Source organism: Sciurus vulgaris (assembly GCF_902686455.1).
Source record: "Sciurus vulgaris genome assembly, chromosome: 3".
In the NCBI taxonomy this organism is placed as follows: domain Eukaryota; kingdom Metazoa; phylum Chordata; class Mammalia; order Rodentia; family Sciuridae; genus Sciurus; species Sciurus vulgaris.
This window is the reverse complement of record NC_136463.1, coordinates 186363835-186380915: the sequence shown is the minus strand read 5'-3', so window position 1 is coordinate 186380915 and position 17081 is coordinate 186363835. Positions and strand designations below refer to the sequence as shown.

The following is a 17081-nucleotide window of genomic DNA, read 5'->3' as shown; positions in this document are numbered from 1 at the left end:
GCGGGCATGGTTGCGGTGATTGGAGGGAGACCCTGAGTCCACACACCCTGCAGGACCCACTTCTGTTCTGGGGAGGTGGGAAAGGTCAGAGTGTCCTGGTGCTGATGTGATTCCCAACGTGCCCTAAAGAAACTCCTCGAGGGCTCTCACTGGACAAGCGCAGACCAGTGTGCAAGGCTCTGTCTGTCATGACCAGCGAGCAAACGGGGAAGACAGAGGACAAAGGTTTCCTTGACTTTTTACCAACACTCTTGTTTAGACAACTCCAGGGGAACCTAAAGACAGTGCTGTGTGATTGCTGTCAGCTGACTACTGGTGACATTGGACAGTGTGTCCTCATGTCCCTGCCACCACAGGGGGCCTGAGCAGCACTGGGGGCCTCTAGAGGGTGGCAGGACCACCCTGGAAGCGCTGGAGGCCAAGGGTGCCCGTGGCCACCAGGGGGCACTCCAGCACCACTGAAGGCAAACCCTGCAGCTGGCCGGACTGTGGACCTGAGGGTAAAGGGCTCTGCTAAAGGGCCGACCAAGCCCGCTGACAGGAGGCCCTGGGAAGTAAGTGGGAAAACCCCAGGACGCCCTATATCCTCTTGCCGGGTTCCCTCTATTGCTGGTCTGGCAGAGCTGGGATTTCTTAAAATGCACCCTTTGGTTCCCATCAGGAATCCTTTCCCGGTCCCCCCAGGCGTGGATGGGTCTGCAACGCAGCCCCCTTTTCCCTCCCCCACTGGGCGGGTGGGGCTCGGCACTGCTCTGGAATCTCCTGAGGAGCATCAGGAAGCCCTGCACCTGCATCTTGCCCAACCTTCTAAAGAAATCAGTGTGTGCTGGGATTTTTAAACCCTCCCAGGTGAGCTTAGAATTTAGCAAAGGCTGAAAAGCCCTGTAGGACAGGTGCTGGTACGATGTTTGGCACAGGCTAGGTATGTGTCAACCAAGGGATAGAAGCTGTTGTTTTCCCCACAGTCCTAAAGGAATATGTTATGGTTTAGATGTGATGTCCCCCAAAACCTCGTGTGTGAGACAGTGCAAGAAGGTTTGGAGGAGAAACGACTGGCTACAGCATTAACCTAATGAGTGAATTAATAAGCTGATGGGATTACCTGAGTGGTAACTGGAGGCAGGTGGGGTGTGGCTGGAGAATGCAGTTCTTTGGGGGCGTGGCTATGGGGTGTATATTTTGTATCGAGCAAGGAGTCTCTCTCTGTTTCTGATCCATCATGTGAGCTGCTTCCCTCTGCCACGCTCTCTGCCATGATGTTTCAGCCTCACCTCAAGCCCTGAAGAATGGGCCGGCCTTCTACGGACTGAGACCTCTGAAACCATGAACCTCAAATAACCCCTTTCCTCCTCTACAGTTGTTCTGGTCGGTCTTTCAGTCACAGTGGTGAAAAACTGACGATACAGACAGTAGGCTTCCTGAGAACTGACCCCACCTCAGCTGGCAAGCGTGATGGCAAGCTTGCCCAGTGCCCTGCCAGTGCCCCACCTTCCTGCCCCTCCCTGCCCCAGAATGTGTGATGCCGGGGGCAGTCAGTGAAGGACCCATTTCTGCAAGTACACGGAGATGAACCCACAGGGGTCAGGGGATGTTCCTGGCACAGATTCTTCAAAGCGAAGAGGTGCAGGGTTCCAGGGAGGCCAGTCTGGGTGCCTGCAGTCCCAGGCAGGTGCCACAGGTTGTCCTAGCTGGGTTCGGACCCTGGTCCTTTCCCCAGCTGCTGGGGGTATGGAGGCAGAGAGGGTGGCAAGTGGCCCTCCACAGCTCCTTGCCATCCCAGTCCATTCCCTAGCCTGTCCCTGTTCTCTGTCCCTCTTGTTCACGTTCTCCTCTAAGTCCGATGGATGGACCCTTCTATGGTTCAGATGGGAGGTGTCCCCCAGAGCTCCTGCTAATGCAGAAGTGTTTGGACCTGAAGTGATTAGATTCTGAGAGCTGGAACCTAGTGAGTCCATCCTAATTTGAGTGGACTGACTGGTGGCGACTGTGGCAGGTGGCTCTCTGGGGTCTGTCTTGGAGGGGCATCTTCCCTCGGCCTCTTCCCTTTCTCTCTCTGTATCCTGGTTGCTCTCAATGGAGCAGCCTCCTCCACCGTGTCCTGCCATGATGTTCTGCCTTGCCTGGGCCCAGAGCAATGGAGTTGGTCCACCATGGACTGAACCTTTGAAACTGTGGCCAAAATGAACTTTTCCTCCTCTAAGTTGTTCTTGTTGGGTATTTTGGTCACAGCCATGAAAAGCTGACTAATGCAGACCCATTGTTCCCAGAGGGGATGACTCACACACCTATTCCTTTTCTTTTAACATGTCTTTCTTTCTTGGGGCTCCTAATGACCCAATTTAAGACAATTCAAGCATCCATCAAAATTTACTAAAGAGACTAAATAACAACAAAAGAGAGAAGTATCTTCTTTGGAAGAATCCAGCATGTCAATGTGGATGGCATTAGGAGAGTCACCCCCAGGGGACCCAGGACGTCACAAATGATAGGGAAAGGATATCGGGGATGTGTCAGTCTTGGGCTAAATGGGAAACAGGACACCGCCAGGGCCCTGGACTGTGCATCGCACATGGATCACACCGGGAAGAATTCTTTGTGATGGACAGGTTGTCCGTTGGCCACTCAAGTTCGGCGTGTCAGGGACCCACAACCAGATGACACAAGAGAAAGGGCCAGGGCACCTGTGCTCACGTGGAGTAACCTGCTTCAGTTGAGGCCTGAAGCCTCCTCTCCGATGATAGGAATACAACGGACAGAAGAACAGGAGTGCCGCAGGGAGGGGAGGGAGAGACAGGGCCACCAAACCACACGTGTGCACTGTTGGACCGGACGGCCCACCTGCGTGCTCAGAAAGTCAGCTTCCCACAAGACACGAACAAGAAGTCGGGCCGCAGACATAACGGCGAAGTTAGATTGGAGCTGGTTAAAAAAATGTCCTAAGACTGTTGTGATATATACTTAGGGATGTTTGAGTATGAAGTAGATAATAATGCAATTGATTTATTAAATGTTTTCAGGTATGATTTTGTGGTTATGCAGGGAACTGTCTTCTTTTGGGGAGAAGGCATGCTGGAGTACTTAGGGCAATGTCCTGATGTCTACAGCTTACTTCCAGATGGTGGAGGGAGAGGAGGGGGCAGGAGAAAGACAGGGAAATCGAGGAGTGATGATTGCCAGGTCCTGGAGGTGAGTATGTGGGTGCGCCTCACCATAGTTTTGGAATTCTGTACGTTTTGAAGCTGTCAATACATAAGCCCTGCCCTCTTTGTCTCTCTGGGCAGAGAAGATGAATTGTGTCCTGGGGTGCCCTGACAGAGTGCCACAGACTGAGTGGCATGAGCAGCAGCAGGGATGGCTCCCTGGGGTCTGGTGTGGGCGGCTGGTTCTGCCTGAGTTCTGCTTCTGCCTGCTCCAGGTCTTTTGCCTGGCTTATGTGGCTGGTGCTCCTTGACTTGGACTCCATCTGCCTTGGGCTCACCTGGCTCTCCCTCTGGGCCCATCTGTTCACTTCCCCCTTCCATAAGGACACTGGGTCATGTTGGATTGACATCCACCCTTCTCCAGCCTGAGCTCCACAGTTTGCATTGGCAATGACCCTATGTCTAGGTAAGGTCCCATCTAAGGTAGGGGGTCAGGACTTTGGCTCACGAGTTTGCGGATGGGTGAGAAACAGCCTTAGTAGCAGGCAAGTGCCCAGCACCTTGGAGGATGCCCTGGTCTTCAGCCCTTGTTTCTCTGAGCCAGAGGGACTGGTGCCCCACTCCCAGGGTGGCAGAGGCAAGGCAGGCTCGGCCTGCTCCTGACCACATGGGCAAGGGTCCTTCCTAAGGCCTCCTCTGGGTGGCAGGTCCCCGGAATCCCTGACAGGCAAGGGAAGTCTCAGGCCTTTGCCCCACCTGACAAGGACAGATGGATGTTGTCTTTGAATGGTGGTCACTGGTCCTCTGCCCCTTGGTTTGCCAGTTCCGTGGTCCAGGCCTGGTGTCCCCCTGCCTGGGGTTTTCCCCAGAGGCTCCCAGTCAGTCCCAGCTGCCTGCAGATGAGCTGGCCTCCCCTGAGCCAAATAGGACCCGATGATCCCTCCTAATGACATGCACGGCCACAGGTCTTTCCACCCTCCTCACTCCTTGGCACAGCCCTGTGTCCCCAAGCTGCCCACCTAAGCAGGGCCCCCATTCCCTGGGCCTCAGAGGCACCTAGCTCCCGTGGACTCCAGAGCCCGTCGTCACACCTCTGAGGTCATTTGTGCTGAGTTCCGTGTGTGCACACGCTGGAGTCCAGGGTAGTATCTTTGGTGTGCTGGGTCCTTCAGCTCCACCTCCACTGAGCTCCAAGACATTCCATGACCCTCCACCCCTAATCAGTTGTTCTCCTGCCCGCTTCCCTAGCCCCTGGCAGCCTCCTGCTTCTCCTCTCCGTGAACTCGTGCCTTCTGGTATTTTCCCATTGGGGAGTCACGCGGCGCCTGTGGCTTGTGCCTGGTTCCCCCAGCATGGCGTTTCCAAGCCTGGTCCTGCTGCAGTGTGCACCAGCACCCTCTCCATCCGCTCCTGCTGGGCCCTATGGAGCAGTTAGGGCCCCTCCCCAACTCTCGACCCCCATGGTGTGCTGTTGGGAGGTGGGACTTCGGGAGGGACCCTGCTGTAGAGGCAGAGCTCTCAGGAGTGGGCCTGTGCCCTTGGAGGAAGAAGCTCAAGAGAGGTGCCTTCTCTCCACCACGTGAGGACGAAGCTGGTTCTCACCAGACAGCGGGGCCCTGGAACTGGGCGAGTTAACTGTTGACGGTCTGAGATTCTGTGTCTGTGGCACTTGGTTAGAGCAGCCAGCGCCCACCAAAGCAACGGGCACTGGGTTCTTTCTACTTAAGGCCATGGAGCCCTCCTGTGGGAGGATTAGTCCAACACCTGCGTTCGGTTCTCTACGCCCTGTGTGAAATTGTCAGGTCGGGGGTCATGTCGTCTTTCTGACCCCTCTGAGGAACTGTGGTTCTGTTTTCCTGGGCTGTGAGCCATCCGAGGTCTGACCCAACACTTGCATCCCTGGGAGCAGGTCCCTGTTTCCACAGGTGCACTCCATCTGGGGGCCCCCTGTGACTGGGTAGGCACAGTGTCTGAGTTAGTCCTAGGTGGGAGGTCTGGGTCAGAGGCTGCTGGGGTCCTGCCTCTGAGCATGGGTGGGTGGGGGTCCTGTGGCCAGGGAGACTCCTCAGAACAGGTCCAGACAGTCTCAGGCAGGCATCTGGCTTGGGTTGGACGGCGTAGGACCGAGGGAGGGTTCACGCTCACCGAGCAGCCCACCAGGCTGCCATGTGTCGGGCCCTGCTTCCTAAGCTGAGGATTGAGGGAGGGTACGGTCCCTGGTCCAGATGTGGAAACTCAGGCTCAGAGAAGCCCCGGAATGGGCTCAGTGGCCCAGGTAGTGTGGCTGTGCCCCTGATGCCGTAGCAGGTTAGGTCTGAGGCGGGACAGGGTGAGGCTCTGTGATTGAAGGGACACGGCTGGGGGCTGACATCTCCCCACAGCTGACTAGAAACAGCACTCTCTGAGCACAGGGAGGCAAGGAGGACAGGACAGAGGAGGGTGGTCGCCAGGGTCGCCGGAGGGCGGGAGGAAAGGGAAGCACGGGCTTTGTAGGTGCAGTGATTCTGCTCTGCGCGGCTCCTCCTGGCGGTCCCTGTCATTCTGCACTGGCTCAAACCCCTGAGACACGCAGCACCCAGAGCAGACCCTAGCGAAACGGGCTCTGGCTGACAATGGTGTGTCATGTAGGTTCATTTAACAAGTGTGCCCTCGGTGGGCTGTCGGCGGCAGGAGGCGGTGGATGCAGGGGCAGGAGGAATCGGGATACTCTCACCTTCTGCTCATTTTGGCTGTGAACCTAAAACTGCTGTGAAAAATAAAGTTAAAAAAATAAAAAGGACAGAGGCTGGGAGAGGGACAGGGCCTGAGGACTGTGCGGCCCTCCTCTGGGGACAGTGTGGTGCGTGGAACCACGGCAACTGCTCAGAATGGCTTGGGTGTGGGGGGCTGTGGGCTGCGGGCGACCAGGGACAGTCCCAGCTCCCTGACTCGGGCCCTGGTGCCTGCAGGCAGGTCACAGAGCCTCTGTCTTTCCGGTGAGGCTGCTGGGCCGAGTCTCCCTCTGGGCTCACCTCCGAGAAGGGGAGGAAAGCACCTTCCGATTGGTCACCACGCAGTGGCAGATGTGCAATAAACCAGGCCAGCGCCTTTATTATCATTGAGGGAAAGAGCTGGGAGGAAAAGGAGTGGGGAGGCCCCGGAGTCAGGTCTTCACTGTCTTCATGAGCCGGGCCATCAGCCACCCTGGGGGGACTTGGCACCATGCTCCAGGGGGAGGCAGGTGGACCAGCATCGCAGCCCAGGTCTGGGGATGTCCTGAAGGGCTGCCCTCCTCCGGCCGAAGCGGCCCACAGGCCTGATCCCACGGCCCCTGTACCAGGCAGGATTGATGTCAGGAGCTGAAAGGGAAGAGCAGAGCAGCACGTGGGTCCCCTGTCCCCAGGGTGTCCTGTGCCCCCACGGTGGCAGGTCCAGGCATACAGGCAGCACCCTCACAGGGACCTCTGCTGGTTACCAGGTCACGCTGGAACCCACCCTGAATAAGGGCACCTGGCAGGTCTGGGCCAGGCCACTTGAGGTGTGGCTTTGAGAAATAGGAACTTAGACATATACCAGGGTCAACTTCTCCTTCTTGCCCTTCCTTCCAGGTTCAAGAGAGATCAGGCACAGCTGGGCAGAGGTAGGGATGGAGGGAGGGGACAGGGCTGTCCTGGGGAGAGGACTGGTCCAACAGGGATGTCCTAGCAGGAGGTTGGTCCCCAGAGTGGGAGCATGTGGTGCAGGAAATGGCCAGGCCCCACCCCCAGGGACTGAGCACCCAAGGTGTCAGGTTGTGGGTGGGGGGATGAAGCTGCCCAGTCATGGTCCCTGCACTCACTGCGGATCTCCATGGAGTGCTGAGGGGCTCGGCTTGCAGTTCCCCGAAGGACAAGGCACAGCAGCAGCAGGCACAGGAAGCAGGCGCCCAGAGCCCTCATGCCCCTGGCTTCTTGAACAAGGAGGGATGACACACGGTGAGGGCGCAGCCTGGGGGCAGAGGGGAGGAGCAAGTTACACATGCTTGAAAGTGTGTGTGTGCAAAGCCCAGGAACTTGGGAAATTCATGTGCAAGTGTCTGAGCATGTGCCCATGTGGAGCAGTGTACTATGCAAGCACATGCGCGTGTGCGAGTGTGTGTGTGTGTGTGTGTGTGTGCAGCCACACCTCCCGTGTACTCCTCTGGTATGTACTAGACCTTGTCCATGCCCCTCGCTCCCCATGGGCCCCACACTCTCCTCTGTACAACCAGATGCCTGTGTGTGCCTCAGCCTCTGACGCGCTCAGTCACGTCGGCATGGCTGCTTTGTCATAGAAAGGCCCCAGCAGGGAGGCGTGTGAGCAACACATCTTAAATGCAGCTGTCCTGGAGCAGCCTCGGATCTGTCCGTCCTGTGCCAGGATCCAGGAGGAGCATACCAGCCTTGGGTTTGTAGGGAGTTGTCTCCAAAGAGTCCCGGCAGCCTCAGGGTGGAGGGAGTGCCTTGCCAACCCGGACCTGCCTGGGGTTTGGGTTTGAGACCTCCGTGCTCAGTCCTTTACCACCCTTGGCCCAAGGCCTGCAGACACTGAGGCCCAGCCTGCCACCCTGCCCTGCCATCAGAGGATGGCAGCTGGGCAGCTGGGCGTGACAGGACACTAGGCATCCTGTGTCCTCACTGAGCACCACCCCCATGACCTTCAATCCAATCTGCTGAAGCTCTGAGCTGGACCTGCAGCAGCTGGGACCTCTTCTCTCACACAGGATGGCCCCTACAGGGTAGGAGGGTCACTGGGGTCGAGAGCAGGAACCCCGAAACCCTCCTTTGCCCTGCCCACCTACCTAAACAGCGTCCATCTGGGAAGGCCTGGCAACATTGGCCACAGGTGACCCTCTCCCTGCTCCCACCCTTGGCATTTTCTGTCACCACTGGAAGAAGCCTGAGAGCCCTGTCTGTTTCAGAGGAGGGACCCCTCAACTGACCTCGACTTTCCAGCCCCTCCCTGAGCCCACCAGAAAGACCTGTCCATCAGTGTTGTATAAAATGTTCACTCCTGTTTTGGGGGAGTCCTACACAGGGCAGGGAATCCCCAATCTGGAGAAAATGGGGGTGCCTCCTTGAAGAATATAGACATGCACCCAAATGGACTGGCCCCTCTGCTTGTGCCCCTGGAACAGGACCCAGACTAGGTGACGGGCATCCTGGGATTCAGCAGTGCTGGGTCATAATCCCCAAGAACCTGCTTCCCGGAGTTGAAGATTTCCTCCACCCAGCGGGGTTCCCGAGTTGAGCTCTGTGGACACCTTTGCTCACCTCTCCCCACAACAGCGCTTGAGTGTCAGGGGCTCCAGGCAGCCTGGATGTGGAGACCGAGGGCAGCTGCCACTCCTGTCCTGCTCAGCCCAGCCCCGGTTGCCAGGAGAGCAGGCCGGGTCTCAGGTAAAACCCAGCCCACGCCTGGCAAAGGAAAGATTTCACAGAGCAGCCGAGCAGAGCCCAGAGCGAGGCCAGCCTCTCCAGTGCCTGACGCGCTACTCACCGATCGATCTCCCTCCGTGTGGCCGAGCCTGCCCTGGCCCTGCAGTGAGGTCCAGGCGGCAGCCCGCTCACCTTTATAGTCCACGGGGGGAGCGGCGACGCCCCCAAATGCCCTCTTGGAGCCAGCGCCTTTGCCTGCCGTCCCTAGCTGCATCGTCTCCCTGAAGGGCGGCACCAGGAGAGGACTTGTCTTTTTTCTTGTCCTTCTTTTATTTTTTTTAAAAACTCTCATCAGCGAGGTGATTTGTTCCTTCCTGGATTATATAATTTCATTTGGGCCAAGTGGTTTCAAAGCACATTAGCCGCCCTCTACGTGCTCGCCTCTGGCCAGGCTCCAAAGTCAAGTGCCAGCAGACAGCGGCTCCGAGAGCCATGGGCTCACCCCAGGAGACGCCCTGCACCAGGCTCCTCTCACCCCTTGTTTGTCCCTCCCTAAGTGGCGGCATCCCGCCCTGCTCCTCGGCCCTGCCCGGAGCTTCCCTGGCTGGGCGCAGACCACTTCCATCCGACTCCGTCACGGAGAACACGTCCTTCAGGCTCCGGTCCTCACCAACGTTCAGCCCAAGCTCATCCTTCCTCTAGAGCAAACGGCTTCATTTTTATTGTAAAAATGTTTATTTCATTATAAATGCAATTCACACACCCTGGGAAGAAATTAGTGCCTACCAAAAACAGAAGGAAAAGCACAGAGAATGTCCCGGATGTGGCCGCCTTTCACGTGTGCTACTTTCTCTCCAGGCGAGCTTCCCACACACCTTTCCGTCAGTTCAGCTGACTCGAGGCTCATTCTCTCCACCTCATGCTATAACTGTTGCGTCCTCAGTTGTTAAAATATCTGCATATTATGTCACTAGAATAACTGTACAACATTCTGCCATTTAACGTGGGCCTAAGCAGCTAAGTCACCGGCATTTTGAAGTGATTGTAGATTGCACTGAGGGTCTTTTGAGCCAGTTGAATACTGTCTTCTTTGGGAAGCTGAGCTGGAGGAGGACGCAGCAGGCTGTCCCTCTTGGATCCGTGCCACTGGGCGGTTTGAGGTGCTGCTTCCTGGGCTCCAGCACACTTCTAGGGAGAGCTTAGGACAATTCTGCACCCTGCGGGGAATCTCTCATGACTTCTCCTTTGTCCAGGCCTGGCCGCCTGTTCCTGGACATGAGGGTTTCTGGCTGGTGGGCTGCCTGAGAGATCTGGACGGGCTGGGTCGGGTAAGGAACTCTGGAAGGGTCGGGTGGGGCACGGTGTTCCCCTGCAGATTAGAGTCACAGGGAAGCTTTAAAAACCTTCCCAGTTCTTGGGCTCCACTTCTGGGGAATTCCACCTGAATCCCTGGGTGAGAACTGTGTGGTGGAGCATGGTCCTCTCTTGGAGGTGGGTATTCTGGGTGGTCCCCGTGGATGTGTGCTCTGTTGGAGGGCCACCTGGGGCAATGGAAACTGAGAGAATTCAGGAGCCGGAGAGAGAGAGCTGAACTTCACCATGGGAGTGTGAGTGTGTGTGTGAGCGTGTGTGTGTGCACACATGCGTGGGCACACGTGTGTAGGTGTAGTCATGAATTCTTTCAGCAAAGCAGCTTCGTCTCTGTGTGTGGGCACCTTGCTACTTTTCCGCCAGTGGGAGGCAGCAGGTGGCACAAGGATCTTGGCAGCTGCTGCCCCCTAGCCGATGACCCAAGTTAGAGGACCTGGAGCTATCGAGGGCACGGCGGATGGCTGGAGATGTTGTGACAGCAGGTGGCACAGAGCACAGACCCAGTGTGGGCTGTGCGTCTCTCTTGGTAGCTTCTCAGAGCCCTGGGCCACAGGCCTGGCCAGGCCATCTCAGGCTGCACAGGCTTCTTAGAGAAGCAGATCCCACAGGGCTTCGGCCCAGTGGGGAGGGGCAAGCTCTTCCCCAGGCCTCTTTACTGAGGCCACGGACCTGGGGCAGGGAGGGCCCAGCGCTCTTGGTGCAGCAAGGACTTCACATGGCCTCTGCAGTTGTAAGTCCCTCCTGGAGAAGGTATAGCCCCCACCCTCCCTCCCAGAGCACCTGGGAACAAAAATGCTCTTAGTCCTAATTTGCTAGGCTGTTGTGATTGTATGCTCTTCCTCACTGACTGAAATGGACTTAGTGGTTTTCCCATTTACTTTGTTACCACAAAAATAGATTTTTTTCTAACATTAAAAACTCTTGACTCTCCCGGAATGAATTTTACTTGGTTAAGATACATTCGATTTTTAAATACATCATTGATTTTGTTCACTGAGTTTTTATTAAGAATATGTGTATCTTTGCTCTGTTGCCTTTAACTTTCCTTTCTCACAATGTCTGTTTGGTACTGAGGTTTCCCTAACCTCACACAGGAGCAGAATGGTCCTCTGAGGGACTCTGAGGGAGGACAGCAAGTCCAGCACAGGGAGACACCAGGGGGGCTTGGAGCGGATGAGAGGAGATGGTGAGGGTGGAGGGGGTCCTGGGTTGAGGGTTTCTAAACCCAGAATTGGTGGCTGAGAGAGGAGCTTTGGGGACAGAGTAAGGATGTGCCAGTGGAGGGCAGGTGTTTGAGGGCCTGGGGGACAGCCCTGGGCCACTCTGGGTCTGAAGCTTTTAACAGAGGTCTTGGCCTGGACTTGAACCAGGGGTGTGAGCAGAGCACAGGGCGCTGTGAACCACTGGGAGTAGCTGAGGAGAGGACGGGGCGGAGGAAGAGGATCCGTGGAGGAAACGAGAAAGGATGGCAGAGGACAAGGGAGAAGCCCTGGACAGGGCTGCTGGGCCTGCGGGCGAAAGGAGGCCTGGGCGGGCAGAGGCACAGGAGCCAGGCCCTGCCTCTGAGCCCCTGCAGCCCCTTCAACGGCTGGTCTGGGTGACTCTCCACCTGCCCTTTAACGTGCTTCATTTTCACCTCCGTAGGGGCTGACGAGCTTCTGCAGTGGGCCAGAGAGCTGTGGCCCTCGGTCTCAGGGGCCACTGGTCAGCCCAGCGTGGGCCATGCACAGTGAGTGGTGTGGCTGGATGAGCTGGGTGTGGCCCCTGGCTGCATCTCTTGCTGGCAACTTCTTCACAACAGATGTGTGTCCTGGGCAGGGCCTCACACCCCTGGGGGCTCTGCAGTCCTGATTCTGAAACCTGTTGTGTGAAGTGGGAGAATGAAAGACCCGAACGTGGGTTGTCATAACACACAAGCAGGCCAACAGCCTGCCACCCCTGCCGAGAGGCCTTCATCTGGCACAGGCCACCTGTAGGTTGGCCACTCTGAGGACAAGGCTGGCCCGGTGCCTTCTCTCTGTTGTCTGGAACAGGGAGCTGTGGTGTAGGGGTGGGTCTTCACGGAGAGCTGGGCCTGAAGAGCCAGGGGCACTCTGAAAGTCTGAGGAGCGGCTGCCAGTCAAGAGGGACAGAGGGGGCACAGGGAGGTGGCGGGCGGTGAGGGCCCAGCCAGGCCGCTGGGCTTCCCAAGGCTGGAGGAGGCCCCATGCTGCCTCAGTATTTCACTTGGGCTGGTTTGAGTGGATTTCTGCTCCTTGCAATGAAAAGAGCCCCAGGATGGGGAGGTTCCCAGGCGGAGCCCACCCCATTCTCAGGTCCCCCACCTGGAGAGCCTGAGCTTTCACCCTCATCATGGCAAACGTGTGGCAAGGCTGGTGCCCAGTGAGCTCAGGTTCATGTGGAAGCTCAGAATATGGAAATAGGATCTTTGCAAATGTAACCAGTTGAGGAAGTCACAGTGGATTGAGATGGGTCCCAAGTCCCATGATGGGGGTCCTTATGAGAAGGGGACACACACAGACACAGGAAAGGTGGGGGCAGAGACCCAGGGCTGCAGCTGTGAGCTGGGATGCCGCAGTCGGAGGAGCCAGGAGGGGACTAGGTGGGAAGCTCGGAGGGGGCGGCCCCCGCCCATGCTGCGGTTTGGACCTCTGGCCCCTGACCTAGGACAGTGACCTATCACATGCTGCCCAGTGGTGTGCTCTGTCGTGGCGGCCACAGGAGGTGAACACAGGCTCCGTAAGCGTGTTTCTGAGTGGAATGACCACGCTTTTTCCTGGAGGAAACCAGTGTTTGTGGCTTTGGCTTGTGTGTGTCCTAAATGTGGGGCTCTTCTGGGGCCCTAGGAGGGTGCCGACCACCTGATGGGAAGAGGGAACTGGGCGCTGTGGTGAACGGCCAGGCGCCAGGGACCTTCTGTCAGCACAGGCCGTTTCTGAGGCAGATGTTGCCGAAATCTGAGTTCTTGAGAAAATTTCCAAGTGCTCACACTGTGAGTTAGAAAGCCGTATCTGAAGTGCGAGTTGTCTAGAAGGACAGTCCCCAGAGGCCCTAGGGGTGATGCCAGGAGGGTGGCACCTTCGAGAGGGCGTCCTGGTGGTGAGCAGTGTGCCTCTTCTGCCTGTGGACCATGAGGAACTGCAGAGAGGGCCCGAGGGGGGACGCCCTCAGCATTCAGTGGGTGGTGCCTTCAGTCACTTGTCCTGACGCCCGATTTCCAGCCACCCCACGCAGACACGCGCCTGCCCTCGCCCCGCTCCATGCCCGCAGGAACACGTGCCTGGCCGTGGCCCCCCCGCAAGGCCTGTCTCCTGCTCCACGCATGAAGCAGCACAGAAAGCAGGAGTGGAGGGTCGGGTCACATGGGAGAGGGCTTCTGGGTGGCCCTCCGGGTTGGCAGCCTTGTCCTGGAGGACAGTCACATCTGCTTAGCTGTGTCTCACGGGTCAGAGGCTGGCAGGGCGCCTGGCCCTGGTCAGTGACCTGGGCAGGCGCTGAGGCCTGAGGGCCCTGCACTGACCAACATTTCTTCTTGTTTCTATCTGGGAGGGTGACTGCGTAGCAAAAAGCCCAGAGCCCGTGGGGGACACAATGGCTGTGTGGAGGCATAGTGTGGCTGCTCGGCTGCTCTGTCCTGGGCCCAGGGACCTCGCCGTTCAAGGCTGGTGAGCCATCACGGGTTTCTGAAGAGGACAAAGACACATTCACAGGTGAGTGTGTAGCAGACACCTGTGCACCACATGCACACAGGCACACTCACAGGCAACTGACAGATCCATAGGCCTACTCAGAGAAACATGAATACACACAGACCCCCTTGATGTTCAGGAATGGGCACATGCACACTCATGGTGTGCTGCAGGTGCACACACATGGGTAGCACGCACACTCATGCAGCACACATACCCCTGTGCACACACAGTACAGACAGGGGCATGTGCACAATACACACGGGTGAGCATGGAGAAATGTGAGAGGCATGTACGCAGGCAAACTCAGATGTAGGTGCTCGCACATGGTACACGTGAACATGAGAGCACACACAGGCTGAGCTGCTGCTGAGATGCATGGGCTTGCTTTCCTCAGGCTGTACTTAACTCCTGTCTGCCCTGTCCCTAGTCCTGTTCCCAGCTAGGGAGCTGGGTCAATGACAAGGGCCCTCAGATAATGGGGTTGGTTAAATTGGAAGATTTAAGGCTCTCAAACACAGAGACGAACTTTTCTGAAAGTGCTGGCAGGTACTTATTTCAAGGTCATCAGTGTTCTGTGGGGGATGGCCATGCTCTGGCATGGGGTCCAAGTGGCTGCCTCCTAGCTGGGTGTGTATCGCAGGCACCTCTGACCCTGTGCTGGCTGGATGGAGCATCCACCCATCTCCCCACTGTTACCAGGGAATTTCTGCAGAAGCAAAGCTCCTGGCAGGGTTGGCCGCTTCATCCTGGTTTTCGTGGGTCTCTATTATGAGATACTCTGTAATTACTTAAGGTGGAATTCATAGCCAGCATGGGCCATGACTTGTGTGGGTGCCCCTGACTAGGCTCCCAAAAGGACCAACAGGACAGGGCTGCAGGTCAGTGAGCTGGGAGACTGCTCTGCAGGCACTGCTGGAGCGTCCTGCCTCACGGTGAGGGCCAGAACCGCCTGCCTCAGCAGGCCGTGCCTGCAGCGCTTGCTGGAGCAGGGCCCTCGGCCTGCCTGGCACACCTCTGCTGTCTGTGGTTTCTGCCTCTGTTGCAGTTCTGCTACCACTTTGGGAAAGGAATTTAAAATATGCCCTGAAAGTCATCTCACTTGGTCCCATTTTATGTAGAAGTCTGCAGAACGGAAGCTAAAGACCTGAGCAGAGTTCTCTGGAGAAGCAGAAAGAGGAAGTCCAGGCTGCGCCATGCCACTCCTGAGCCCCTCTGGGGCACACTGATTTCGAAAGAGTGGCAGGTATAGGCGCTCGAATGGTGGAATTCAGCTAAATGCCCACTGAGCATGCTCCAAGTCCAGGCCATCTGCCTGGCGCATGGAGACCCGCCCTGGAGCACGGCGCCTGGCCATGTGCAGCTGTGGGAAGGGATGGGGCCGCAGGCAGAGGACTTCCCAGACAGGACATCACCCCCAACAGCACCAGCACACAGCCCTGACGCAGGGCAGGTTCAGATGCATGTTCAAGAACTGCTCTGAAAATTCCCACGCAACTTTCTGAGAGAAGAGTAAACTGGGAGCTCAGTCTTCCTTAGATGGCTCCTCCCTCCCTCCTTCCCTCCCTCCCTCCCTCCCTCCCTCTCTCCTTTCCTATGGTGCTGGAGACTAAACCCAGACTGTGGTGTGGGGGGGCCCAAGGGTTTCCTGGAGGGTCCCCTTCCTTTCTTCCTTCCTTCCCCTCTCCTCCCTCCCTCCCTTCCTATGGTGCTGGAGACTAAACCCAGGGCTTCCCATATAACTAGGCAAGTGCTCTGCACTACATCCCTAGTCCCGTCCGACAGCTTCTGAAAAGACTGGAGTCAGTTACTCAAGCCCTGGTAACTGGTATCAAGTTGAAGTGACCGTTGGGTGGCGAGAATTGTGGTCAGCAGGCTGAGCTTGTGGTAGCAGGCTGAGCTGGTGAGACATGGGGCAGGGAGAGCTTAGGGGAGCCAGGGTGCCATGGCCTGGACCTGATGTGTCCCCCAGGTTCACACACGGAGGCCTGGTCCCCAGTGTGGCAGTGGTGAGGTGGGACACCTTCAAGGGATGGGGCCTACTGGTCCCAGTGTGGCAGTGGTGAGGTGGTACATCTTCAAGGGGTGGGGCCTACTGGTCCCAGTGTGGCAGTGGTGAGTGGGGACACCTTCAAGGGGTGGGGCCTAGTGATCCCAGTGTGGCAGTGGTGAAGTGGTACACCTTCAAGGGATGGGGCCTACTGGTCCCAGTGTGGCAGTTGTGAGGTGGTACACCTTCAAGGGGTGGGGCCTAGTGGTCCCAGTGTGGCAGTGGTGAGGTGGGACACCTTCAAGGGGTGGGGCCTACTGGTCCCAGTGTGGCAGGGGTGAGGTGGGACACCTTCAAGGGGTGGGGCCTATGTGGTCCCAGTGTGGCAGTGGTGAGGTGGGACACCTTCAAGGGGTGGGGCCTACTGGTCCCAGTGTGGCAGTGGTGAGGTGGTACACCTTCAAGGGGTGGGGCCTAGTGGTCCCAGTGTGGCAGTGGTGAGGTGGGACACCTTCAAGGGGTGGGGCCTACTGGTCCCAGTGTGGCAGTGGTGAGGTGGGACACCTTCAAGGGGTGGGGCCTACTGGTCCCAGTGTGGCAGTGGTGAGGTGGTACATCTTCAAGGGGTGGGGCCTACTGGTCCCAGTGTGGCAGTGGTGAGGTGGGACACCTTCAAGGGGTGGGGCCTACTGGTCCCAGTGTGGCAGTGGTGAGGTGGAACACCTTCAAGGGGTGGGGCCTAGTGGTCCCAGTGTGGCAGTGGTGAAGTGGTACATCTTCAAGGGGTGGGGCCTACTGGTCCCATTGTGGCAGTGGTGAGGTGGTACACCTTCAAGGGGTGGGGCCTAGTGGTCCCAGTGTGGCAGTGGTGAAGTGGTACATCTTCAAGGGGTGGGGCCTACTGGTCCCATTGTGGCAGTGGTGAGGTGGGACACCTTCAAGGGGTGGGGCCTAGTGGTCCCAGTGTGGCAGTGGTGAAGTGGTACATCTTCAAGGGGTGGGGCCTAGTGGTCCCAGTGTGGCAGTGGTGAGGTGGTACATCTTCAAGGGGTCGGGCCCAGCAGGAGCTCCTTAGGCCATTGGGGTGCTGTCTTTGAAGGGGTTAAGGGAGTTCTTGGGGGTCCTGCTCAGTTCTCCTGAGAGTGAGTGGTTTAAAAGCCTGAGTATGACCCGAAGTGTTTCTTGGTGTCATCTGGTGTGACCTCACCTGATTTCGTGGGGTTTGGGAGGAGCCTGGGAAGCTAACACCCCGTAAGTCTGGAGCTACCTTCGATCCCGACACCTCGTGCCCGATTCAGCTGAGGAGACTGTGGTGCGGGGGGCCCAAGGGTTCCCTGGAGGGTCCCCACCACCTCATAGCGGCCCCTCCTGGACACAGCCTCCCCGGGGGAGGCGGTCACTGGGCCACACTCTCTGTTTTGGCATTTCTTCCTCATTAGTACGCTGTGTCTTTAAGAAATGTCTCCAGTTTCCTTTTGCAGATTTTACTTTGCCTTTTGTTCTGATTCTTTTTTGA

At 57.4% G+C, this 17081-nt stretch overlaps 2 protein-coding genes across 7 annotated transcripts in view; both read right to left on the bottom strand.

Annotated features, from left to right (window-relative positions):
• Positions 1 to 6205: 6205 nt before the first annotated feature.
• On the bottom strand, positions 6206 to 9019 carry PRLH (prolactin releasing hormone). 3 transcript variants are annotated; one of them, XM_079132687.1, is made up of 3 exons: positions 8637 to 9019; positions 6958 to 7106; positions 6206 to 6478 (listed from the first exon to the last, which is right to left on the bottom strand). In XM_079132687.1, the coding sequence occupies exons 2-3, from the start codon at positions 7055 to 7057 to the stop codon at positions 6315 to 6317; spliced, it is 264 nt and encodes an 87-aa protein (XP_078988813.1). In that variant the 5' UTR covers positions 7058 to 7106; positions 8637 to 9019; the 3' UTR covers positions 6206 to 6314. The 3 variants fall into 3 exon arrangements, with proteins under 3 accessions (XP_078988813.1, XP_078988814.1, XP_078988815.1); XM_079132688.1 differs by having other exon boundaries at positions 8708 to 9018; XM_079132689.1 differs by lacking the exon at positions 8637 to 9019 and adding an exon at positions 8411 to 8604.
• A 3246-nt stretch (positions 9020 to 12265) lies between these two features.
• Positions 12266 to 17081, bottom strand: part of MLPH (melanophilin) — a 47376-nt gene continuing 42560 nt past the window's right edge. For all 4 annotated transcript variants that reach the window (XM_079133867.1, XM_079133869.1, XM_079133870.1 and 1 more), the window contains one exon: positions 12266 to 13569. In XM_079133867.1, coding sequence (XP_078989993.1) covers positions 13543 to 13569 — 27 coding nt within the window. In that variant the 3' untranslated portion in view covers positions 12266 to 13542. The remainder of the gene's footprint in view (positions 13570 to 17081) is intronic.